The sequence below is a fragment of the Scomber scombrus genome, chromosome 7, assembly GCF_963691925.1.
Source record: "Scomber scombrus chromosome 7, fScoSco1.1, whole genome shotgun sequence".
NCBI classification, from domain to species: Eukaryota; Metazoa; Chordata; class Actinopteri; order Scombriformes; family Scombridae; genus Scomber; species Scomber scombrus.
Window position 1 is genome coordinate 21,044,382 of NC_084976.1, and position 26,390 is coordinate 21,070,771.

A 26,390-nucleotide genomic window follows, 5' to 3' on the forward strand; every position below is an offset into this window, starting at 1 on the left:
TTGTGCTCTTCGTGAAGGTGTCGTTTGCAGGGTTTTCTGCTTTCTTTCTAACAACTTCACTTTTTGTTGTTGGCTTCCGCACACGCTTAAAACCTTGATATATCACACAGAGCCAAGTGAGAGCGTATCGGTCTGTGTTTATTCACCGGTTTTGGGGGTTTTTTGAAAGCGAAAGCAGACTGCGAAAGGCCTGTGAAGTCATGGCTGACAGTATGGACGAAGATATACCGGATGAGACTTTACCTCTCCGGCAGGACCTCACCTGTCCTGTGTGTCAGGGCATCTTCCAGGACCCCGTGCTGCTGCCCTGCAGTCACTCGTTCTGTCGGGAGTGCTGGCAGAAGAGCTGCGCGGTCAATAAAAAGTGTCCGGTGTGCAGGAAGGAGTTCAAGGAAGACCAGGCCATCGCCAACCGCGCTCTCAAAGATGCCTGCGAGTCCTTCCTGAAGCAAAGTAACTTACGGACCAACCAGAAACAGCAAGCCGCAGAGGACGCCTGCAACCTGCACCTGAAGCCGCTGGAGCTGTACTGCGAGAAGGACGAGGAGCCCGTGTGTGTGGACTGTGTCGCCCTGCACAACACACACAGACTGCACCCACTGAAAGATGGAGCACCGCTTTGTAAGGTAAAATGACCGCCAAATGATATTTCCAAATATCTATTTCCTTAATATATATCTCTATATATTTAAAGGACATGTTCACAATTTCTAAAGTCTGTCCCAAATGAATATTCAGACAAAGTTAATCTGAAGCCTCCTACAGTGTTAGTTAGTCAAATCAAGTTGGATATCTGTCACATGTCCAGTCTTTTCAGTGGAAGATTTCCTCTTTCTGTTTCCGTGTTGAGCTGTGGAGGAAGGATCGCAACTAAAACAGGAAATTGGCGCTACAAAAACCCCATGTTTAAAGATATCTACTTGATTTGACTCATTCCCACAGGAAGACAGTGGATTTTGTTCCCTGTGACTTACATTTTTTGCTGTTTTTAAGGTCAATATTGAACTTAAAGTCTCAGCATTCCTAAACCATTTGATGATGACGATATTTGATTTTCGTCTCTTCATGTTTTGCTTTTCCACCCTGCAGAAGGAGCTGAGCTTCAAAGTCCAGATTTTTGAGAAGAAAGTGGACACGTACAAGAAACAGACCCTGAAACTCAGCAATGCGGCGGAGTATGTCAAGGTAAAGTTACTGACATGTCTCATACTGTAGTGTGGATATTGATATCTCTATATAATCATTAACTGAGTTTATTATTGGACAAGCTGCACTGCTCCACTGTCCTCATGCAGACAGTCTGTCAGTGAAAGTTAAATATCAAAAGTATAGAGGGAATAATCTGCATTATGTAGGATGTAAGGAAAGAGTTGTTACACCTTAATGAGTGTTTCAGAATCTACACATTACACTTGAATTCTCAACTAGTTAAAACAACAAAATTAAATTCCCTCATGCGTTTGGTTTTATTGAAAGATTTTACTTGCATACATTTTACGTGCATACTGTTTACTTCGTTCACAGTATGCACACAGTTCTCGACTAACGGGACCTTCCATACAGTGTTACAATGTAATATTGACATATGAGAAAAAAACACACAGCTTTGTCCCGTCATTTTTTTGGTATGTACTGCTGCATTAGTTGGATTTAATGATTAAATGAGGAAGGAAAATGAAATTGGATCTAAGAGTGTTTGATGATTATTTATTTATGCTTTAGAATGTCATTGCCATTAAACAATCAGAAAATATTTGTCCTGTCTGTGTAAACTCTTCTCTGACTTTACCTAGTATCAAGCTGGGCTGGCCGAGAGACAGATCAAGGCGGAGTTTGAGAGGCTCCACAAGGTGCTTGTCACAGAAGAAGTTATGCGTCTGGAAGCTCTGGCCTGTGAGGAGAAGGAGAAGCTTGAGTCCATTCAGAGTTTGATTGATAAAGCAAATAGGGATACTGCAGCTTTGAAGGAGCTCATTGATACTTTGAAAAAAGAGATGGGCAATGAGGATTTAGCCCTTGTGCGGGTAAGAAAAGGCCTCAGCGATAAGGCTACAAGACTATTTCCTGTAGCATCCTAGATGTTTAAGTGTTGCATTAAACTAATCTCAATTTCTCTTTTATGTTGTAGAATTTCCAGAATTTAAAAAGAAAGTAAGTATATAAGTCTATAGTCTAAATATCCAATGAGAAGTACTTAGAGGAGTTATGTTAAAACTTTTTTGCCATCTTTGCTCCAGAGCCCAGTGGACTCGTGACGATCCTCGCATTCCTCACGACTCTCTTTTAGACATGGGCAAGCATGTTGGCGCTCTGAGTTACAACGTCTGGAGGAACCTGCAGAACCATGTCAAACATTGTGAGTAAATTACACAGTGAGAGTTGGTTTTGCCCTGGGATTTTTAAATGGTTGGGAATCTTTTTTTTTTTGCTTTCTATTTAAGATGCACAGAAAAAAAGTATTTCGGATTAGCGATCAGATGTTCATTTAAAATTGTGTCTGCATACTTGAAACATTATTCAAGGGAAATCTGACCTATACATTGGCAGAAAATACCTGAATTCCTGCTGCATTAGTATGAAAATATTGCTTTATCAGAATATGACACGGTTGCATCTATTCCTGTGTGCAGATCCAGTACTACTGGACCCAAACACAGCCTCTCCATGGCTGTCCTTGAGTGCTGACCTGACCAGTGTGAAGGAGAGCTCAGAGCGGCTGATTGCCCCTGACAACCCAGAGCGCTTTGATCCCTGCGTCTTTGTCCTGGGTGCTCAAGGTTACACATCTGGGAAACACAGATGGGATGTCCTTGTTGGTGACAACCCCAAGTGGATTGTGGGTGTGTGCAAAGAGTCAGTGGCCCGTAAAAAGAAGTTCACGGTCTCTACTGGCCGTGGAGTGTGGGCCATAACACTCAGCAAAGGTGTGTACACTGCCACAACACCTGATCGTACGGTGCTGCAGTTACAACAGCGTCCAGAGAGGATCCGCATCAAGCTAAATATAGATAAGGGAGAGGTGTCATTTTGGGATGGGGGAGCAGCGAAGCACCTGGTCACTTTGACACACAAGTTTGATGAGACGATGTTTCCTATGTTTGGCCCCGGGCTCCATAGTACGCCCATGATTCTGGCTCCAGGAAAAATGGCTGTACACACCTCATAATGGGCCATTGTATGGCAGAGGGGTGGTTGGTTTACCTAAAGCTGTTTGATTATGATTATAAACTTTTTCAAAAAAGATGCTTTATAAAAGCAAAATGAAACTCAACAACAATGTGGCAGTCGAACATCTAGAATATCAAGGACCTGCCAAAAAAGAGAAATAAAAAGATCAAATTGGGGCGATACTCAGAAAATAGATAAAATATACTAAAATATGATTAATGACAAAGTGTATAAAACAGTATATCATCTTTAAGCTTCAAAAAAGTAGGTTTTATGAAAAGGACGTGTGATTTAGGCTTTAAGATCTGGCATAAAGGATAAGTGTAAGAAATACATGACAATCTGTCAAACTGTGAGCAGGATTTAATACTGTTGATTCATTGTTTAAACCAACTTAAAAACATGCAGTCATTAGTTGATTAAAAACTTTGCAGCTGCATGATGCATACGATAGAGCTGAGTGATAAGTTTTTGAACACTGATTAATAGAATTGCAGAGAAATGCAAAAATCAATCAATCAGTGTCACAAGAGAGTAATAAGACCAAATGATTTAGATGTGCCTTACCTGGAAGAATTATGATTGACCAACCTTTGGATGTCAATGTCCAAAACACACACACACACACACACACACACACACACACACACACACACACACACACACACACACACACACACACACACACACACACACACACACACATGATGCTGGTGACCAATAATGATAAAGTTTTTTAAAATGAATTAAAACATTTCTTGATTATTTATGATGCCGGAAGAAATTATGACATGCAATGCTTAATATCTGAGAGGTGAACAAAAAACCCCAAAAAAATAAAAAAAAGTTGTGTATTAAAAACATTTCCTACTCTTTAATCAATTTACACCTGTCTGGAAATACAGTAGAGCTATTACAGTAGCAACCACATACATTTGCAGTGATTTTAATTCAGTCATGAAAGAGTAGAATAGACTGTCTTTACCACAGACTGTATATTTCAGAATATCTATACATATAAATTTCTCTTCTACAGGATTAATACAGGATCATGTTCTATGCCATACAATCTATAGTCTTGAGTTTGGGAATGTGCCTCAGTTAATCATTACTACTTAAGTTTTATTGATTCTGCTTAAATATTGCTGTCTGTAATGTTAAATATATTTGTGTTGGGTTTTTTTTTTAGTTTTATGATACTTGTAATGAGTTTCACAGCAGGTTGGACACACTTTGAAGTAGATTTACTGATATCACAGCCGTGGATCTGTACATGAAAACATTTCAATGCGCCTGTGAACATTTGTCAAGTAAAAATCACTGAAAATCAAATTGTCTTGTCTCATTATTAAAATTGGAGCAACTTAAAACTGTTCTTGGCTATATCATTGAATGTGAATGTTGTTTACTTTTTATTTTATTTTACATTTCGCTAGTTGATAATTTTTTCCAAACACTTGTTGATACAAACTAACCACAGTGCATTGTCATTCAAACAAAAACTGCACCTTTTTTTTCCTCCCATCCTTGAACCCCCGACCCCCTCCTTTTTCTTTTCTTTTTTTAATTGTAAGTTTTTTTAAGCTTCTTGATTTGATTTATTTAGACAGAATTTCTATCTTCCTTTGGTACAGGTACTGGATGGCTCATTAACATAATTGGAACAACTTGAAACTGTTCTTGGCTATAACATTGCATGTGAATGTTTACTTAAGTGAAAAGGTGCATTAACACATAATTAGATTGAATGTATCTAAATGATGCAACAAATATATTTTTAAGTATTTTTCAGCTTCTTGCTTTGATTTATTTTGACAAAAGTACCTTCCTATGGTACAGATCCAGATGTTGAACGTTGTTTCTCTTCTCCACTGGATGGCAGTGGTGTGACGCTTGCGGTGCTGTGGGTCTTTTGTGTTGGAAACCAGCCGGTTACTGCTACTGGCTGCCATAAACACCAAAACAACAGGCATCTGTCTGCAGGACGCTCCGCAGAAAACGCGTCGGTCCCTTTAAAAGGCTCCGTTATTTAGCTCACAGGCCTCTCCTACTATGTAGTGACCGAGATTTTAAAAAACATAATTTAACCCGTACTTAAGGCTACATAATGATGAATTACTCTCCAGAATGACTTTATCCTGATAGATTTTGCAGGCACTGACGATTGCGCATCTGGATTAGACGGAGCTCGCAAATGCTAAGCTAGCAGGCTACCATTAGCCAGTGGTTGCCCTCTGCAGTGATTCCTGACCACTAGCCTCCTGCTAATTTAGCTTGTTGTCAGTCCTGAGCAGGCACGAACCGACAAGTCAGCTCATGCGATAGCTAGCGATAAAGAAGGGGGTCGTCGAAAATGTAAATTACCATGGGGCCAAAGAGACGGGAACTGGTAAGTGTAATAAAAGCAGAAGTAGATCAGTCAGCTGAAGGTATCATGTTAGCTAGTGTAGCCTAGCATTAGCCTTGTTGTGATAGCCTGCGGAGATCCCCTTGTTGCTGATACTAATTTGTTTATACCCTAGTTAATTTGATGCAACACACACAATCAATAAACAATATGTTGGTGTATCTTATGCATGTATATACTGATATGAAATCCGCTTGTTTAGGGTTATGTTTGTGGGTTTGGTGCACTGGAAGTGAGCTGCTGTAATGGTATGTAAGGGCTAGCAATTGCTAACCAGCTCCATCAGACAGTATTTTTTCTACAAGCTGCTTCCCAGTCTTGTTTTGCATATTAAATATTGTAATTTTGAGGTGGTGTCTTTCTGCAGTGTGAATGGCTTAGTTCATGTTGACTTGAGATCTGAATCTTGCAGTGAGATCAATCAGAGACAAGATCATTAGTTCATCAGTAAACAGGCAGCAGTTTTGTTTATGGGAACACCATCTACATGACTCTTAAATTTCTATTACAAATAATTATCTATATGATGCTGAAATACTATCTTTGTCTGGTGTGATAGATCAAGTGACAGTTCAACAAAAGTTTAGCAATTTTGGACCACTTGATACTGCTGCTTTAAAAAAAAAAAAAAATTGGTGACAATGTGTCTTTTAGGACCCAAACCAAATCATTTTCGTTCACTGTTTTATCTCCTTCATTCAGGCCGTGCCAGTGATGGCCTCCCCCTTCCCCGTCTCCTTCATCCTGGTGGTTCTGCTGTTTGCTGAGTCGCCTGTGTGCCAGGCAGGGGACTGCAAAGGCCACAGGCAGGTGTTGAGGGGACCACCAGGTTATGTCACAGATGGACCAGGAAACTACTCTGTCAATGGGAACTGTGAATGGCTTATCAAAGGTATAATGAACAAGGATATTATCTTTAGCACAGGAAAACTGATGAAATTGTATGCTATAAATTTCAATTTTATAGCAGAAGTGAGTGCAACTTTAAGACTAATCACACTTTTTTGTTTCCCCACTTCTTTTATTTATACCAGCTCCCAGCAACAGTCATCGCATTGTCTTGAATTTCACCTTCATGGACACAGAGTGTACCTATGATTACCTGTTTGTGTATGATGGAGACTCTTACCAGAGCCCTCTATTAGCCAGTTTGAGTGGCAACACTCTTCCGCAGCCCATTGAGGCCAAGTCTGGCAAGGTAAGCAATTAAGAAATGATGAGGGAAACTGAAGTGTTCCAACTATGGTTTAGTTTACTTTTTGTGCTTTCTCTTCTTGGTTCAGATGCTTCTTCATCTCTTCAGTGATGCTAATTACAACCTACTGGGCTTCAATGCAACCTACACCTTCTCTTTGTGCCCTGGAGCCTGCGGTGGTCATGGCCGCTGTGATTCGTCTACATCAAAGTGTCAGTGTCATCAGAGTTGGGGAGGAGCATCTTGTACAACCCCTCTGTGTACCCAGGCTTGCTCTGGGCATGGCCAATGTGACAAGGTAAGAGAAAGGAAAGTGGATGGTTGTAATAACACACAAAGCAAAGAGTCTTCAGAGAAAGGGTCACTCATCTTGCAATGAATAAGTCTTAATTGGTTGTACAGAGTCGATTAGCGATCTTAAACTGTTTTTCCTCTCTATGTTTTGTCCCAGAAAGGAGAGCGCTGTCTGTGTAACCCAGGCTTCATGGCTCACAGCTGCCAGCTCGGTCTCCATGATGACAGCGGGGCAGGGCAGTGGTGGCGTATAAGCGAGGAAAATCCCTACACTCCTCCCAGGACAGGTTCTGCTGGCGTGTACCTGTCCTCCACCAGAGCCATGTACTTGTTTGGCGGTGAGAATGACACACTTTGCATTTCCACTGATGTTGTTGTAATGTTTATTTAACAGACCCACATTCCATCCACTTTTTTTGACAGACTTTTTGCAAGTAAATGCTCATTAAATCTTGTGCAGGTTTATTAAATTCTCGTAATACTGATTATATCTTAAACACCTGTTTTAGGGGTTAAATTTCAACCAAACTCAGAATTAACTTATTTGTTTTAGCTGCCAGGCTTTATTTCACTTTTTGTCTTTTTTCCTCCAGGGTTTGACCTAAACAGAGCTCTTGGTGACTTGATCAAGTACAACTTCACATCCAACCAATGGGAAAGCAGGTCTTATGGTCATGCTCCTGTAAGTGGTTTAAGGATACACACACACACAGTTTTTGCTTCTGATTTAATCTGATCACTGACCAAGTGTGTACAGGTATTACAGAAATCATGATCTTTTTCATGTTGTCAGGTGGCTCGTCATTCTCACACAGCTGTAGAGTGGATGGGTAACATGGTTATCTTTGGAGGAGAGCTAGCCAATGGCTCCCTGGCCAGTGATGTCTGGATGTACCGGCCACTGCAGGATGACTGGCAACAGCATGGCTTTTCAAGTTCACGTGGCGCTCCTAAACTGGCCAATCATGCTGCAGCTGTAGTAGACAGTTACCTCTATGTATTTGGGGGTAGGGTTCACATTATATTTTTGCAGTCTATGTTTGATTTGGCATACTTTAGTAATAAATGTTATCTAAACAGCATTTACATACCTTTTCTCACCCTTTATTTCCCAGGTCGCACTGAAGAGGATATGTTTTCTTCTTCTCTATTTCGGTTCGGTCTGCATGGCTCTGGACGGTGGGAGATTGTTCAGTCCACTGGTGGGAAGCCCCCGGCCACCGCTGGCCACTCCATTGTGTTTCACAGCCCCTCCAGGACGCTGCTAGTCTATGGAGGCCACAGGCCTACCACTGCCAGGTACAAACCCTCTATTGCATAAACACACAGGGTTCAGTAATACACTCACAGCCAGTAAGAACAGGGAGAGAAGGTGAGGACTATGACATATGTTCAATTTTGGTACTTTAAAACTATACTTTTTCCTGTGTATGCAGATTGAAACATAAATGTTGTGTTCCATTACATTAAATCAGATAAAAGTCAAATGATTCCCTGTAGACAAACTTGTCAAATTAAACAGTCCAGAAAAAGACAGCGATAAAAATAGCAGAGGTAGAAATGATCCAAATAATACAAGAAGTAATTCACAGTAGAAAATGTTGACTATAATCTAACAAGTAAAAATGTATAAATTGCCTTAATGAATACTGAAATGCACAACTGTCTATTTTTCCAGGTTTAGTGTGAGGGTGAACAATACCGACGTCTTTCATGTAGACAGACGGTTTTGGACATCTTTCCGTTCACGTTTCCCAGCGACGGGCCCCAGAGAAAGAGCTTTCCACTCAGCCACCGTCATTGGAAACTATATGGTTGTCTACGGTGAGCAGAGTGATTGAGGAAACCAACGAAATCCATTTGATTCCGCTCCTGTGTATATTTATCTCTTTTCTTCTTGCCCTTTTCTCACAGGGGGGAATGTACATATTCACTACCAAGAAGAGAAGTGCTATGATGAGGAGATCTTCTTTTACCATTTGGGCTGTCATCAGTGGGTGTCTGCTGGGGAGAGATGGTCACTCAGTGAGTTCCTATAGAGTACTTCTTCTGTCACAACTCTCACACAGTTTTCATCTAGAACTACTTTACTTGCACAGTGCCTACAAAACTTTAAATTTTTTTCTAAGATGGGGATGCTGTGCGGGGGCGTTACTCGCATGTTGCTGCTGTTATGGAGGGACGAGTGCTGCTGGTTGCTGGGGGTTACAGTGGTGTTGCCCGTGGAGACCTCGTGGCTTACAAAGTTCCTCTGTTTGTCAGTAGCGATCAAGGTGATAGGGTGAGTGAAAGTGTCATAAAACAGAAATCCATATCAATCATTGGGAAGACAAAAATAGCTGCTAAGCTGCATGGAAATCTATGGGAGAAAGAATGAAAATTGTTATAAATCAGAGCAACAGGGGAGAATTAGATTGTTGTTTATGTGTCTTGCCTTACCAGGATGCTGTTTGTGCTGAGGCACTAGACGAAAGTATGTGCCTGAAGAACCCGGAATGCAGCTGGTGTGAAGGCAGATGTAGAGAGTACCAGCCCACTAATCCGGTAATATATCCCCTAACACAGTCCCTGTTTTTAATAATCCACTCAAATTTATAGTAGAAATATATTATCCATGTACCCATTCCCACACCATCTGACACAAAACATTGTCTGTCTGTTGCAATTGATTACCCCTGTTTTTTGTTCACAGTGCGGCAGTAATGGTTGCCTGGGCCTGGCACGCTTCCTGTCTGACTGCCAGTCCTGTCTGGTGTTCAGTGGCACTCCAGCCTCTCTAGCCCGTGCTCCTGGTGAATTTGGCTGGTGTGTTCAGAATGAGTCCTGCCTACCAGTGTCAGGTGAGACCCAGGGAGGGCGGAAGGAGGGCAGAAGAGAAGGGCTGAGCCTCAGACTAAAAGAAAAGATGTTGGGAGTTGGCATGGGAGGGACTAGACTCATGTTGGGCATGTGTGTCAGAGATAAAACACAGTGACTTGACTACACCCAGCATAGACTGGACAGGCTACTCAGACCATGCTTTGACTTGCCTGTTCAATCACACATTTCCTGTGGTGCAGTGAAATCAAGTTGTTTTACTCCATTTGAGCACACGTCAGAACAAGAGTCGCTGATCACTCGTTTCATTACAGTAGTACACTTTAGGAAACAGCTGTATTATTAGATTTTAAGAGGTCAGATGTGTTCCTTGTGTGCTGACCTCTCCCTCTCGGTCTCACAGAGCGAAGTGCGTGCCGTGTGGACCAGATCTCAGGGGCGTACGGCTGGTGGGGGGAGCGTACCCTTTTCCTAACCTCCCTCCACTCCTGTCGCACCGAGAACTATGTCCCGGGACTGCACCTGCTCACCTTCCAGCACCCCCGCAACGACTCCCAGCCTGACAAGGTACGGAGTCCAAATTTCAAGTGGTTACTGTTACTAGTTGTAGTTGTAACTCCTTCCCTCTCTGCTTACACTTATCCCTCCTTCCTTACTCCAAAACTGCTTTGACACTTTAACTCAACTGCAGGTCTCCAACCTGCATGTTATGAATTTTATGATTGTTTCTCTTTTATTGGACTTTTCTAATTTGTGCTCCTGGCTTTTTATCCTCTTGACTCCAATGCTCACTTTTCTATTCTGTTTTCTTTTTCTCTGTCTGTTGTGCAATGCGCTCATAGAGAGGATTCCTTTTTTTTAAAGTAGTATGTCAAACTTGTGGAGCAGTTTGTAGAGAATAGTGCTTCTGTTGATGTGTTTCCACTTCCATCCATCCTCCACTATCCTCCACCCTCCTCACCCCTTCGCCAGGTGTCCATCCTCCGCAGCACCACCATCATCCTTAGCCCAACCACAGAAATGGACGTTGCCCTACAGTTCAGGGGCTTCATACACCCGTTGTGGGGGGCCCCTCCACCTTCACACCCTCCCACTGAGACTGTAGCGATATGGGCTCGTATCCAGAGGCTCCACTTTGAGGCTCGAATGGCATCAGGGCCCAACTCCAGCCATCTGGTGAGAAAATAGCATCTTAAACCTTTTTTTAAACAAATTGCTCATCTGCAATTCGGAAGGGGGGGGGGCAGGGTTTGTTGTACTAGACTCATTCAATTTTCTCTTCACACAGTTTAGTGATTTTAGTCCCATGTGGAATAACATTATTTGTGACTTTTGGAAGCACACCTTCCCATAGATGTAATAAGTGCATGACAAATAAGCTATCTATGGATCTGCTGAAGCCTGGATTGGATCTCTGTTTGATATGAATTATTGAAGTGTGTCTCCAGAAATTAAACCCACATAATAGTCACTACCCAGTAAAGGGATTGTACATTGTACACATTGCTGGAATATTAATCCAAAAAGGGCTGGGCAAAAGCTATAAGCTATTTTAAAAGATATGACTAGGAGATTAATGAAATTAGTAGCACTTATTTATTGCCATTTCTGCTAAACTCTCCCCCACCTTTTCTTTGTTTCTGATTCTCTATGCATCTTTAACCTGTCGGCGGAGCAGGAGGTGGTTGGTCGTTGGGCAGCGCAGCAGGAGAAAGAGTTAAAGCTGCTTGCTCGCACAGATGGGAGTAGACTGTTCTCTAACCTGACCAGGGGCAACTATTACCTTGTTCAGGCTGAGGGATACCTCAACAACTCAGGATCAGGACAGACCAGTGAGATGGCCCTGACCTGGAACAGAACACTGCCTGGAGGGAGTGTGAGTCCTGGTTTATTCTATATTAGCTGTGAAAGTGAAAAAAATAAAAGGATCGTCCTCTGTCAAGTGCACTGTCACTACAGCAATAAGTGCATGAAATATATGTGCATTTTTAGGTGTATTTAAAATAATAAAATAATATGACCTGTTAAGTCCATCATTCTAGAGAAACATTATTGATGGAGCTAAACACCCAGACAAATACGCCCCTCACTGTGAGCTCTGCCCCCCAAATTCTGGGTGCACATTGCCACAGCAATGACCCAAAAAGAAAAATGGCAGAATCACAGAGCACAGTAGTTCATCCACACTCTCCACCACTTTGTAGCTTCCCCACTTCTCACTCAAGCTACGTTCAGCGTCTCGTATACACAGAAACAGCTGTCTGTCAGCTGCAGCTCCTGGAGAGCTGAGAGCACAACGGCCGGACAAACTGCCTGCACCAGGCTGACTGACAGCAGAAATTTACTGAACCAAAATAGTTTGCATGTCGGCTCCACAGGAAGAAATCAACAGTGTTTGTATTTATTGATTCTTTGATACGGTTAATAAGACCAGCACATATACAGCAGGATATTTGCATGATTTAAACAGCTGCCTGCTCAGATTACACTTTACTGAGCACGTCAGAAACAGACTTAGAGTGTAAAAAAAACATGGGGGGTCTCCAACTCTCTTGGATTCAGTGTGGATTGATGAAGCTAATAAAATGAAAGCATATCTGTACCATTCAACAGGTGCTGGAGATGGTAGACTGTCATGTCCTCACAGAGTCAGTTGCTCTGATTACTTCCACCTGTCTTATGCACAAACATGAATGCCCCCTGTTGTTGATGGAATATGGTTATAATGGCTGGAATAGTGTTGTGTGGCTTAGTCTGAGCCACTTTGCTGTTTCCTCATTTACAGAGCCAGTGCTGTGTAGGAACACACAGAGTGGACAGCTAATGAGGAGATATTTGCTGAATTTGACAAAATAAGATATGTCACACAATGAGTTTTCTTCAGTAAAACACTAACCTCATACCGTCTCCCTCCTCTAACTTGCTTTCCCTCCAGGAGATCTCATTCCTGTTCTTAGAGCCGTTCCGCTCAGGTACCTGCTCTGGGTACATGTCCTGTCTGGCCTGCCTGTCTGACCAGTCTTGTGGCTGGTGCCCAACTTTGTCCCGCTGTCTGCTGCGGAACAGTCCTGACCTCGAGCTCTGCCCTGAGGGAGAGAAAGGAGAAGGAAAGGTAGACGCACAGCGCCATCTACTGCTGGCCCCCCAGCACTGCACCTTGTGTGAAGAGTACAGAGACTGCTCCGCTTGTACTCAGGTACATCACAGATAACACTTAAGCATTAACATAGGGTGTCATAATGCTGCTAATATTATATAGCTTAAAACAGAATGATGCAAAGTTAACTTTGACCTGCAGGATCTTTTTTGTGAGTGGCAAATAAACTCCAGCAAGAAAGGCGACTACCAGTGCAGTAGACGAGGAAGACTAGATGGATCCATACGTGATCCAAGGGGTTGTCCTAAAGTCTGCAACCAGTGAGATGAATAACTATTTTTTATTACAAGTCATAACATCATACAACAAGATTTAAACAGGGCTTGCAACTCACCCTTATTGCCAACTGTTTTTTCTTTATCTCTTTGTCCTTCAAAGGAGGAAGACGTGTGGTGAGTGCCTCTCTAACTCCAGCCAGTGTGCATGGTGTGAGTCAGCCCAGGCCTGCTTCTATTTTGCTGCCTACCTGACAAAATACCCCTATGGAGAGTGCAGGGACTGGTACGACAGGTAAAATAAGGACATTTTAAGACCTTTTTTTGTTTTCTTTTCCAACACACTTAATAACTATTTGCAATTGCACATCCAGTTACCCGCTTTCCTGACTGTTTTGGCCATCTAAGCATAAACACATAGTATACCCACATTACTTAAAACAATTGCAAGTGCAGACCAAATTTAAAAATTTTAAATTTAGTTTGTCTCATTAAATATATTCTGTCTATGAGTTGAAACCCATTTAAGGTTAAAAATCTTATTTTATCTAATCTTAATTCTCTCTTCCTCTCGTCAGTGTTCATTCAGTTCCGCAGTGTAAGCAATGTTCAGCTTTAAACACCTGCACAGACTGCCTGCGAACTTTTCAGTGTGGCTGGTGTGGCGACTACAATAATCCCACAATTGGAAAGTAAGTATTGCAAACACCTAGCAGTACTTTGAGAATCACACTGTACAGACAAAATAGATATAGTGCAACACATTATTATTGCCGATAAATACATCTGTTGCAGAATTACTGACATTTTAATCTCATTGTTTTTTGGATTTTCTTGTATTAATTCAATGTTTTCCACCCTTTGTTCCAGATGCCTGAGAGGAGACTGGGCTGGAATGGAGGACCCCTCCGTGTATAACTGCAGTGTGGCTGTTGCTGAAGCTCGAGCTGCAAAGTAAGATTTCTGTTCATGCACCGTCACCATAGAGACAGAAAGCTGTCTGTAAGCAGATGAGACAAGCCCTTTGTGTTATGGGTAATTTTATACTTTAGATATGGTGGGTCCCACATCATTTATTTGTAGTAGTCGAGTTTTCAGAAGTTTTAGAAGTTTTCAAAAAAAATGATGGTGCAAATGAATACAGAACTTCTACATAGAGCCATAACACTTCTAAAACTTTCACTTTCTCCTTGTCCTGCTCTTCCAGCCCTGAGCCTCAGACCTCGGCCCCGCCACGACCCCTGGAAATGGAGATGGAGTTGGAGCACTTGGACGATGAAGAACAAGATGCCATCTGGTCCTACCCCACCTGCCCTGATGTAGAGGAATGCAGGCTGGGTCTCCATAACTGCCACCCCTTTGCCACCTGCATTAACACCCCTACCTCTTATGAGTGCCACTGTGAGAGAGGCTACACAGGGGATGGCACTTTGCACTGCAACCAGACGTAAGAGCTGTCATTTAAAATGTGTTGTTCTTCATCTCAAATTCTTTTCACAATCTTACCTGTCTGGATTAATTATGTGAACTTAATTTCCTCTTCTGCAGGTGCTACAATGAGTGTCGTGAGGGTCAGTGTAGTGGCAGCCCACGGTTTGAGTGTGAATGTTCCCTGGGTTGGACATCCGACCCTGCCACTCTGGTTCTGAGTGGTGTTGAATGTGATGTGGACTGTGGCTGCAACTTCCATTCCACCTGTATCACTGCACCAGGCATCTGTGATGAATGCCAGGGTGAGACTTTAAAAGATGGCTTATTTAAATAGCTTGTTGTCAGTCAACTTTTGTTTTTGCACTAAACCAGGCCGAGATAACTGGCCTCTTCACTGCTCTATTGGGAGATTTTTCACTGATTTGAAATTTCCTCTCTTGACATTCTTGCTCAGACTGGACAACAGGGCCCCACTGTGAGCACTGCCGTCCAGGTAGCTTTGGTTCAGCTGTCGCTGGTGGCGGTGGCTGTGTCCAATGTGAATGTAACGGCCATGGCGACCCTGTCCGAGGCTACTGCCACAACCAGACGGGCCAGTGTTACTGCACACATAACACTCAGGGACCACACTGTGAGTCCTGCCTGCCTGGTTACTACGGAGACCCGAGGTAAGGCGATCTTCATCATATAATAATTATATATGTTGACTTAAATGCATTCTTCATTTCTTTTTTTGTTTTTGCACTGATATAAAACCATCTTGAATTTGAATAAAGTGATGTTGAAAAACTTTAGTTTTAAGTTGTGGAAAAGTCTTTCAGTGTTTAGTTTTTTTAATAATACCCTTTTCTTTCATTGTGATTTAAATTATTTCATCATGATTGATCTAGCCTAACATCTCTCTCTCTCCAATAGGAACAATGGCACATGCTACCGCCAGTGCCAGGGTCGTTCTGTGCTGCTGTCTTCCACGTCCTCATCTTCCATGCCTCTCTCCTCTTCGCTGGGATGGAGAAGTGGCACAGAGGGGAAAGGAGGACTCTCTCATTGCCTGTGGGTCCTGTCTGTGACTGAGAACCTGGCTCCCTGTCTACCTAGACAGCTGTGCCCCCCTGTAGCCCTCACTCTACACCCAGACTCCCATACATATTGTAAAGTGAGTACAAACATGACCTGCTCATACACACAAGCACACATGCAACTGAACATGTTAGCTACACCGCAGCATAAAAATGGTTAGTAATTCAATAAATGTCCCCCTTATATCTCCTTTGTTTTGTTTTGTAGAGCTCCTATGTCTACGTGTTTGATGGCCTTCCTCGCTTTTTGGGTAATGGTGTCGTGCATTCAGATCACAACCTGATTGGAGCGTTTTGTGGCACCACAAGAACTCAGCCTATCACAGTTGAGGCCACCTCAGGTATCCCTCTATGAATTTATTTACAAAAACACATTTTGCTAATCCACTTTGAGATTAAAAAAAATGAGTCCATTGCAGTCACACTTGAATGTTGAGCTAGTAAAATATTACTTGTGAAATAACTCGCATTCATCAACATTGGATAAATGGCGAGATCATGTAAACTCTGGGCATTCAAGTCATAACAGTTTGTTATTTAAAGTCTTAAACTAATCTAATCTAAAATAGATTAAACCTAAACATACAGAGTATAAAGTCAACATGTCACTTTCACAATAATGTATTTATTCCTTTACCACCAGGTGTAATCTCAGTCTATTTTGAGGCAAACGTGTCTTCAAACAAACCTCAAGGCTTCAATGCATCTTTCTGGGTGCGGCGTTGTCAGCAGAGCACTGACGAGGGTGAAGAGAGGTCACCTGTATGTCCAGGTGGAGCCCAGTGCCAAGGGGGCCTGTGCCAGTGCCCTCAGGGATATGGAGGACCCCACTGTGACCGGCCCATGTGTCCTCAGGATTGTGGAATGGCAGAGGGAAGAGGAACTTGTAATATAGTAAGATGGCTGGCAGTTCATATTTAGAAGTTTAAATTTTGGTCTTTGAGCACAATTATAATCAAGGTTTAAAACTAAAGGATTTTGAAATACTAAACAATGAGAAGATACATTTTTGGTCGATTGCTAATTAATATATTTCGGTTGTCTCAGTCTCTAGGAGTGTGTGTGTGCTCAGACAGCTGGGCTGGCTCAGACTGCTCTGTTCCTCGGGACTCCAACAGCCTGGTCTGGGAAACACTGCTGGACACACAACTGACAGTGGTAGGTGGTGCAGCTACACAAGCACAATAAACACTCTAATGTGCAATTTATGAATTTCACACTCTAGCACACACTACCATACATTTATAAACACTCTTGCTTCACAGAACCAGGCCCACAGGTTCCTCCACAGGATGGGCCACTCCCTTGTGTCTGGACCTCAGGGCAACCTCTGGATGTATGGAGGACTCTCTCTGTCAGAGGGCATTCTTGGAAATATCTACAGGTTGGAGTAACCCGAGATTGCAAATGTTAATGCCATACATTTCAAAAGTACAGCTTTGAGTAATTTTTATTAAACCTTATAGGTGCTATCATATTATATGTATACTGTATAGCATAGTTAACTGTCTATATGTGTATAATAACACATTTTCCCCTTGTTGGTTCAGATATTCTGTGGTAGAGCACCGTTGGACGCAAATGTTGACAAGTTCTGTAGAAGAGGGCTCTACTCCCAGCCCTCGCTATCACCACGCCTCTGCACTGCTGAGCACTCATGACTCTGGCTCTGGAAGCCGCGGAGCCAGTCACAGCGTCATGCTCGTGGTGGGCGGCGTCACTCAAAGCGGTGTTGCCATGGACACCTGGACTCTCAATCTCAGCAGTTTAGTCTGGAGAGAACACAAGGTTGACATTAGACTTACTGTTGAAATGCAAAATATCTGAAAAAGTTATTTTATCTCAAACGTACAAATTTCTTTTCCTTCTACCTCTGACAGAGCACCATGCTGCCTCAATTGGCCGGTCATACTTTAACAGTCCGTCGAGACTCCTCTGTGCTCTTGATAGGAGGTTACTCCCCAGAGAATGGCTTCAACCACCATCTGTTGGAGTTCAGCCCTCATACTGGAAACTGGACCATTGCTCCTCACATTGGCACGCCACCTACAGGTATGTTAGTCCTTGTTCTTCTACTCGTCTATACCACACAGAAAGTCAGTATTACATTTTGAAAATGCTGCTGTTGCATCAAGGCTCTTCTCGGTATGTTCTTCAAGGGTTTTTTTGCACTGAAACTTATTTTGTTATGTGTTCTCGATTCAGGTTTATACGGCCACTCGGCAGTCTACCATGAGCAGACTGATGCAATCTATGTGTTTGGAGGCTACCGTTTTCACGTGGAGACTGTGGAGCCCTCAGGAGAGCTTTACAGTCTGTACTACCCAAACCTAACCTGGTCTCTGTTGGTCCCTTCACAGGGCAATAAGGTAAGAATATGACTTCATCTAGGCTTTATCACCCTCTCAAAGTTCAGTAAACAAGAGAAGCCAAGCGTTCTCTGTCAGTCCACTGCATAGAGATAACTTATGTGTTTCCCATGTATCATCTCTTTGCTATGCAGCCCCTGTCACGTTTCTTCCACGCTGCAGCCCTGATGAAAGACACTATGGTCATTGTTGGGGGGAGGACAGAAGCAGAAGACTATAGTAACTCTGTGTCTCTGTACCAGATCAACTGTAACACCTGGATACAACCAGGTAGCTGCCTGGATGTCTCTCTGCAGCTTCAATTATCATCAAATTATAAATGACCACAACATAACATTTACTATTTATCAACTCTTTTCAGACTCAGCTATAGGAGATCCAGTTAATCGTTCGGTATCTCTTGCCATGACGAGCTGGGGTGGCCGTCTCTTCCTGTCAGGAGGCTTCAATGGGGTCACACTGGGAAGACTCCTAACTCTAACTGTTCCCTCTGACCCCTGTGCACTGCTGCCCACTCCAGAGGCCTGCAACACCACCACAGGCAGCTGCATTTGGTGTAGGGGAACCTGTGCTTCTTCTGATACTGCTGAGAGGTAAATCATTTGGCCAAAAGCAACTCTGTAAATACGTAGCATGTTGTTTTTAAGCTTGGGGTTATGCACAGTTAATAACGCATCACACCCTCCACTCAATTCTCTCCTACCTCCTCCAACAGAATGGGCTGTTTCACCGGCCAGTCTCCCTGTTCCCCGACCCCTCGTCAAGCAGACCAGTGCCGCAGACTTAAGACCTGCAGTGAGTGCCTCGCCCGTCACCCCAAGACATTCTCCAGTCTAACACAGGTAGCATATAACACCCCAACTCAACCACCATCACTAACTAAAAGAGAGATTAATCCTACATGTTAACTCAAATCTGTTCTTGCTTAAATTTTCAGTCTGCTCTACAGTGTAAGTGGTGCACAAACTGTCCAGAAGGAGCCTGTATCAGCAGCTCTGTTAGCTGCACGTCTGAACATGACTGTCGGATTAACCAGCGAGAGATCTTCCTGTCCAGTAACTGCACTGAAACCAGCTGTGAGGCATCAGACTGCCCCAAGTGCACTGCTTCTGGAAAATGCATGTGGACTCGCCAGTTCAAACGCACAGGTAAAAAATTATGAATTAAATTATTAAATGCTTTTTTTTTCAGTTTTGATAAGATATACATGCAAGAAATTTAAAAAAAAATACTAGTAATTGTTATTCAGTAATTAGGATCACCACAACTTTTAGCATGTGGATGAATCATTACTTTATCGACGCACCTCTCCAGCCTTTGAGATGAAAATAACTGTGTCTCATACTTCCTCAAAGACTTTTTTTTCCTTCCAGAAAATGTAAAGGATGCAAAAAGGGATGAGTAAATGTGATTTTAGTTGTACTTAAAAGGTTCAGCTGAATTTTGGTAATCTAGATTTAGTCCAATTGTCATTTCCAATAGGACAAAAAAAACTGACCGTGATTGTGATTTCTCCAGGTGAGACGAGGCGCATCCTGAGCGTGAACCCCACCTATGACTGGACGTGTTTCAGCTATGCCCTGCTCAACGTCTCACCCATGCAGGTGGAGTCATCTCCCCCTCTGCCATGTCCTCCTCCCTGCCACACTCTCTATAACTGCAGCCTCTGTCTGGGGTCCAGAGGCTCTGATGGAGGCTGGCAGCACTGTGTGTGGAGCATGGCTCTGCAGCAGGTAAGATTATCCTGCTTGAGCTTATGTGTGATTTTGAATAAAAACATGTTCATACACCGCTAACCTCTCTCCCCCTTTCTGTAGTGCATGAGTCCATCTTTCGTGCCCCTGCGATGTGAAGCGGGTCAGTGTGGTCGGCTGCTCTCAGGGGGAGATTCCTGCTCTCCCCAGTGCTCCCAACTCACCCAGTGCTCCCAGTGCATTGCCAGACCTCAATGTGGCTGGTGTTCAACGCGAGGTGGCAATGGGGCTGGACGATGCCTCCAAGGAGGACTTGATGGTGAGAAATATCTTCGCTCAAGGGAGCTGAGGGTGGTACAGTTCAACTAGTTCAATGCTACGTTATTCTACTCCCTGTTTTGCTCACATCTCTCCACTCTTTCTGCTCAGGTGTGAGTGAGGGAGTTTGCCCCCTGAGAAACAGCAGCTGGTCTTTCCTTCACTGTCCAGAAGAGGACGAGTGTGCAAACGGCCATCACCATTGCAACACCACTCAGGACTGTCACGACCTACCCCAGGGATACCACTGTACCTGCAAACAGGGTTATATACTCAGCAGGTGAGGTCACTTGTCACTGGTCAGCTCCTTTAAAATATGTTATCTGTATTTTCATCCAGCATTCGTACTGTAGGCTCATAACACATCAGGACAGTTAAAAGATACTGTATTTATTATCACGATAACTGTACAGATTTTAACTAAGTTTGTTTTGTTTTCCTTCTGTCTAGTATTTCTGGTCAGTGTGAGCCGGTGTGTGCGCAGGGCTGTGTGAACGGGACTTGTGTATCACCAGGAGTTTGCCAGTGTCACTTTGGGTTTGTGGGAGACAACTGCTCCTCTCAGTGCAGCTGCAACAAACACAGCAACTGTGCAGGTGTTAACAAACCAGATGTTTGCCTTGAGTGCCACAATAACACCATAGTAAGTGCTCATATTAAAACGCATGCACATACTGTAAACACAATCACATTCAAGACTTAATTATTTCTTCTTCCCCCAATTCCAGGGTAAACACTGTGAGAAGTGTAAGCCTCTGTTTGTGGGCTCTGCCAAGGGAGGTGGCACATGTCGTCCATGTCGGGAGTTTTGCAAGGGAAACAGTGCTGTGTGTTTATCCCGGGATGAACATAAGAAAGCCATTGAGAACCCACGACTCTTCCCCCTGGACCCCAACAGAGTAAGTGTCTGCCATCCTCCCGACTCTATGTAAAAAATAATTACACCATCCAGTGTACTTTTTCTTATGTCTTGGGCACTGGTTTCATCTTAACTTCTTGTCAAGTTTCAGAGCTCCATCTCTCTTTGTCCTTTTTTCAGATTGAGGACTGGGTGTTAGAGGGTCCCACAGAGGAGAATGCTGTGTGTGTGAGTTGCCAGAACAACAGCGTAGGGGACAAGTGCGAGAGCTGCCTCAGTGGCTACTTCCTACTGCAGGGGAAGTGTGAAAAGTGAGTGATGTTTTCTGCTCAGCATTTAGTGGATTCCCATGCTGAAACCAACATTTTTAAAACTGTATATGTTTTCGCAATATAGGCTGTTACATTTAATACGGTTTTTATGGGAATTTCTCCTGGATAGACACATTGCTGGTCGTATCAGATGTCAGTGGAGTAAGAATGGCATTCTTTATGAATTATACTTGTGATGTGAATGCAAAATAAAGTTGCATTTATATGTCTATCTTTAATCCACTAATAGCAAACCAATTTCAATATATATTTGTGTGCTTTTTTCCCCACATATTTTTTTATATATTTCCACATATTTTCATATCTTATATCACATTTTATAGTCTTGCACCAATTTTGATTGTTTGTATGAACTTTACAAAATAAAAGAATGATTTCATTTGACTAAGAAGTTGTATTTTTTCTACTATTATTATTATCTCTCTGTTTTACTTTACCCTTTCAGTCTCACTACTGTGTTGAGATTTTCTTCTCTTCGTAGTTTGAATTTCCTCCTTTTAATTGCAGGTGTCAGTGTAACGGTCATGCAGACACATGCAATGAACATGATGGCACAGGTTGCCCCTGTCAAAACAACACAGAGACCTCCTCTTGTCTCGGCAACCCTCAAAGTGACCGGAAAGACTGCTACAGGCAACAGGTATGCAAATGCTGGAAGTCATTTTAAACCTTTCTGCATTAATAGAAGTTATATTTAAAATTGAAAAGGTTTTAAAGTAGGCAAGTCTACCTAACAATAATAAGATGTGAATAGTGTTATTTTAAGCAAAGGATTATTTGTTTAAAAACCTTTACAATGTCATTTTTCCACACCAATGTATCCCTTTCACCCTAATTTAGTATTTCATTAATTTACTCATGTCTGGCCTGTGTGCAGCCTAGTGGTCATTAGGAGTCATGGCAATATCCACAGATAGCAGATAGCATGCTTAAAGAATTAGGCTCTATGTGAAAGCATTTTAATATATCTATTCCTTTTTAAGAATATAGAGCTTTTTTGCTTTGTGAAAATCAGTAATATAGAAAAATGTACCTTTGCTGCTTCACAGTGTGGCTCATGTTTGTTTTTATGTCTGTTTTAAATTTCATTTAGTGTGCCAAGTGTAAAGACTCCTTCAATGGCACACCTGTGCACGGGCGCCAGTGCTACCGTCAGTTCAACGTGGACACCGAGTGCTGTTTTGACCCCACGTCCCAGACAAACTGCTTCCATGATCCCACCATCCGCAACCTGCCCAGGGGGCGCACTGTGTTCTTCGCTGCCCAACCAAAGTTCACCAATGTAGACATTCGCGTCACAATTGACGTTACCTTCGGTGAGGTGGAAGTGTATGTGTCCAACTCTCATGACACCTTCATTGTGGATGTGGACCGGCAGACGGGGATTCACACCATCAAGATTGAGGAGGAATCAGTGACTCGGGGAACAGCAACAGGGGCCGACAAGGATTCACCTCCTTCCCCAATAAAGGTGTTTGCTAATGCCTCGTCCAGTGTTGGGGGTCCCATGCTTTCCCACAACCCTTTGCAGCTGCAAGCCAAATCCCAAGGAACAGAGAGAGAAATCAGAGCGGAGCGGGCTGAAGGACTCATCACCTACATTACTGTGTGGAAACCACAAACAGTGCTGATCGTCCATAGTGTTAGGGATCGCGTGGTCATCACCTTCCCCCATGAGGTGCATTCCCTGAAATCCAGCCGATTTTACATCGCTCTTAGAGGTGTGGGGACAAACCAGAAACAGGGAGAGTCCCAAGGCCTGCTGTTTCTGCGACAGGACCAAGCCCACATCGATCTTTTTGTCTTCTTCTCAGTTTTCTTCTCCTGTTTTTTCCTTTTCCTGTCCGTCTGTGTCCTTTTGTGGAAGGTTAAGCAGTTCCTAGACTTCCGTCGGGAGCAGCGTCGCCACATCCAGGAGATGACCAAGATGGCGTCTCGGCCCTTCGCCAAACTCACCATATATTTAGAGCCGGAGGAGCCTCAGCTCATCTACCTTCCTTCATCTGGTGGAGGGGTGGGAGGCGGCACTGTATCTCTTGCTCATGCCCGCACGAGCAAGTTAGGGGGTGTAGTGGTGGGCCAGAGGGGCAGAGCAGGAGCTGTCTCCTACAAACATGACCCAGGTTCTGGGCCCACAGCCCACCACCACCATCACCTCACCCTGGGTGGCGGGGGCAACAGTGGCCAACACCTGCCCCTGCACTACTTAAACACCCACCACTATGCCAGCACCACTGCTGGCACCCCGGCTTCACATAATCACCACCCATCCACATACAGCGGCTACCAGCATTTTTGCCGCTCTGACCCCTTCCTGTCTCAGCTCATGGGCTTTTCCTATTCCTCCTTTAAGGTAGGGCCCATCACCCTGGAGCCCACAGACGACGGCATGGCAGGGGTTGCTACCGTCCTATTCCAGTTGCCTGGGGGTGTCTTGGCTCCAAATCGGGCCTGTTTGGGTTCTGCACTGGTTACTTTGCGGCAGAACCTGCAAGAATACTGTGGCCACGGCAATGGAGGTGGACACCCAGGGGCAGGTGCAGGGCGCAAGGGGCTGCTCGGGCATCAGCACCTGACCACTATGGCGATGTAGGGAAATGAAAAAGAGATAAATAAAAGTAGACATGAATAAAAAAAGAGATGGGATAAATCTGTAAAGTATTTGATATATAATAAATTAATTTTTTGAAAGAAACATAGCCGCAAGGCAAAGATTAAGTCCAAAAGAATCATGTTATGTTAAAGAGTCAGGTGTGAGCATTTTGAACAGAGTTGTACATACACTGTATAATGAGTTAAGTGTCTTTTATTGTATTATGTATTGCTATACTGTATTTCAGTGCTTCACATGACCAAGCCGGCTGTCTTTAGAATGCACTACTGCTATACGTATCAATGAAGAAATGTCACATCCTGTCTGTGATCACTATAGAGGTATGAGCACGCTCAACAGTCAGTCTCAAACAAAGACTGAAGCTGGACTGTTGATAAAATTCTTGTCATTGACCAACAGAGGTGTTAAGACAGACATCCGTTCACTTTGGAACCAACATGTGCTTTATGCCCCAAAAAAAGTGACAATCAAAATTGCCATTAAGAACAAAAGACTTTTAAATTGGTGCAGCGTAATGTGCAAGATTTTGATTGTCAGCGCAGGGGGGAAAAAAAGTCAAAGTTGCTTGTCAGGTGGTTTTTATATCATAGTCGATATGAGTGATTTATAATTGTTACTCAATATATGGCAGGCTTCTAAGCTACAAGGTTATGTTAAACAGACCCTTGAGTATATTTTTGCATATTCATTCATCTGTTCTGTTACATTGTTATTTGTTTTTCTGCTCATCTGCCTTCACTTCTTGCCTTGTCTGTGAGTCAACTGGCTTACACTTAATACTTGTGTTATTGGAAAATTGTAGTGCAGGTCCTGGAAGATATAATAACAATAACATTATGTTACATTTTGTTTCTGTACAGTTTCTGTTTTAAAAAAAAAGAAAAGAAGAAGGATAATGTTTTTAATCTTAATCCTCAGTTCCTGACATTATAATAATGTGATTTCACAACAGAACTCGTCCATTGAAATGAAGGAATTACGTGTCCTTTTGCAACATGCGATTACATTTTTTTTCACGTGAAATGTATGTTTTTTGGCTAGTTTTGCTGGACTGCTTTCTTCAGGCAACTTGTCTGCTTAGATGATTGTATTAGCCAGTCATAGCTACAGTTTAATAAAAAAATAATTGGGTTGTGGCAAAAAACATTTTTTAGAATATATGGTAAATATTACTACATTGGGGTTACAGTGATAATGAGAAGGGTTTCATTAGAGCGTTCTCCTGGTGAGAGACTTTGGGAAGACTTTAATTGCAATGGGACTGAATTACATGTTCAATGGTGGGTGTTGACATTAGGTTGTTTTGTTTTTTTTGTTTGTTTTTCTCTTTTCCTTTTTGCACTGCATGGAGGCAATGCGCCCCATTATTCATGTGAAACACTAAAAGGCAATGCCGTCCAGCGTCAGTGGACGGATGGCACACAGTGTTATGGAGGAACTCAGATTGGTGCTACTGGATTTCTATCAATTGAAAAAGGTTTTGTCATGAACTGAACACTCAAGCTCAATTAAATACTGTCATTATTTATAGCAGGCCCCACAAATAAGCATTAATACTGTTTTGTTTATTTTTTTGTTATGTGTTTTTTAACATTTATTTTTGTACATAACTTTTGTTGTTTTGTTTTTTTTTGTTTTCAAAGAAGGGAACAGTGTTGTACAGAAGATTGCGTCAAAGAGTCGGATGAAATAAAGTCTTTGGAATATACTTGTTGGTTTTTGTGTTGATAAGAATTAATGCTGCTGCAAAATTGATTAATGAAAGAAATCTATGATCATTAGTTGATTAAATAAGACAGTGCTAAAATGAATATTGTTGGATGTGAGGACAAGGGACTAGGAATATGTTCACAACTGTTACAGGGATGTTGATGCTACCATAATAACATTAAAGGTTCATGTACACATAGACTAATTATGAAATGTTATATCTAGCATTTTAGTAAAATCTCAAAAAAGTCATTTATATAATGCCAAATCATAACTGATAACAGGAAAAAGACAGCAGGAGGAAGAAGAACATAGCTGAAAGAAAGTTCTACTACTATATTAATAATAATGATGAGACTAATCATAATAATTGTAGCAGTGGGTTTTAAGTAGGATCACAGGGGCAGTGGGTGGTTAGCAATCACAGATCCAGATTGTACAGCTCCAGAGACAGAAATATCTGCCGAAAGCAACAGGAGGGGAGAGATGAGCAAGCACCAACCTACAGGACAGAGAAGATGCTGAGTTAGTAACATGCATTAATGGTAAATGAATACATACCCCCTAGCAGACTAGTGGCAGAAAATTGAAGATCATCCAGGCCTTTATGTCCTTAAGACATGCTTAAAGTTTGCTATTGGTCCAAGCACAGAACCTTGTGGACCTCTGTGTCTAACTTTTGCGTGCATGGAGGATTCATTGTTAACATGTCCAAACTGAGATTGATCTGA

General features: G+C 42.6%; 2 protein-coding genes across 2 annotated transcripts; both read left to right on the forward strand.

The window, feature by feature from the left end:
• trim35-28 (tripartite motif containing 35-28) lies at positions 1-4,485 on the forward strand. The gene is made up of 6 exons (XM_062423317.1): positions 1-626; positions 1,090-1,185; positions 1,794-2,024; positions 2,129-2,151; positions 2,238-2,356; positions 2,631-4,485. The coding sequence occupies exons 1-6, from the start codon at positions 201-203 to the stop codon at positions 3,164-3,166; spliced, it is 1,431 nt and encodes a 476-aa protein (XP_062279301.1). The 5' UTR covers positions 1-200; the 3' UTR covers positions 3,167-4,485.
• A 681-nt stretch (positions 4,486-5,166) lies between these two features.
• On the forward strand, positions 5,167-25,657 carry megf8 (multiple EGF-like-domains 8). Its single transcript, XM_062422457.1, has 44 exons — positions 5,167-5,557; positions 6,278-6,467; positions 6,610-6,773; positions 6,859-7,068; positions 7,222-7,402; positions 7,658-7,746; positions 7,858-8,071; positions 8,180-8,363; positions 8,743-8,888; positions 8,979-9,089; positions 9,194-9,345; positions 9,507-9,608; positions 9,757-9,904; positions 10,285-10,448; positions 10,854-11,057; positions 11,560-11,757; positions 12,817-13,077; positions 13,180-13,298; positions 13,417-13,548; positions 13,832-13,945; positions 14,124-14,207; positions 14,461-14,700; positions 14,802-14,986; positions 15,139-15,352; positions 15,600-15,840; positions 15,972-16,104; positions 16,407-16,657; positions 16,811-16,921; positions 17,029-17,147; positions 17,314-17,551; positions 17,644-17,815; positions 17,969-18,132; positions 18,267-18,402; positions 18,494-18,725; positions 18,848-18,974; positions 19,070-19,280; positions 19,651-19,865; positions 19,950-20,145; positions 20,256-20,424; positions 20,595-20,787; positions 20,873-21,043; positions 21,184-21,314; positions 21,843-21,975; positions 22,429-25,657. Exons 1-44 carry the CDS (start codon positions 5,534-5,536, stop codon positions 23,926-23,928), a joined length of 8,673 nt encoding a protein of 2,890 aa, XP_062278441.1. The 5' UTR covers positions 5,167-5,533; the 3' UTR covers positions 23,929-25,657.
• Positions 25,658-26,390: the final 733 nt, after the last annotated feature.

Coding starts and splice junctions, on each gene's coding strand:
- megf8 (XM_062422457.1), top strand. CDS start 5,534: ATGGGGCCAAAGAGACGGGAACTG. Junction 18,133..18,266: donor TCCCTTCACAGGGCAATAAG/GTAAGAATATGA, acceptor TTTGCTATGCAG/CCCCTGTCACGTTTCTTCCA. Junction 19,281..19,650: donor TCGCCAGTTCAAACGCACAG/GTAAAAAATTAT, acceptor TGATTTCTCCAG/GTGAGACGAGGCGCATCCTG.
- trim35-28 (XM_062423317.1), top strand. CDS start 201: ATGGCTGACAGTATGGACGAAGATATACCGGATGAGACTTTACCTCTC. Junction 627..1,089: donor ATGGAGCACCGCTTTGTAAG/GTAAAATGACCG, acceptor TCCACCCTGCAG/AAGGAGCTGAGCTTCAAAGT. Junction 1,186..1,793: donor ATGCGGCGGAGTATGTCAAG/GTAAAGTTACTG, acceptor GACTTTACCTAG/TATCAAGCTGGGCTGGCCGA.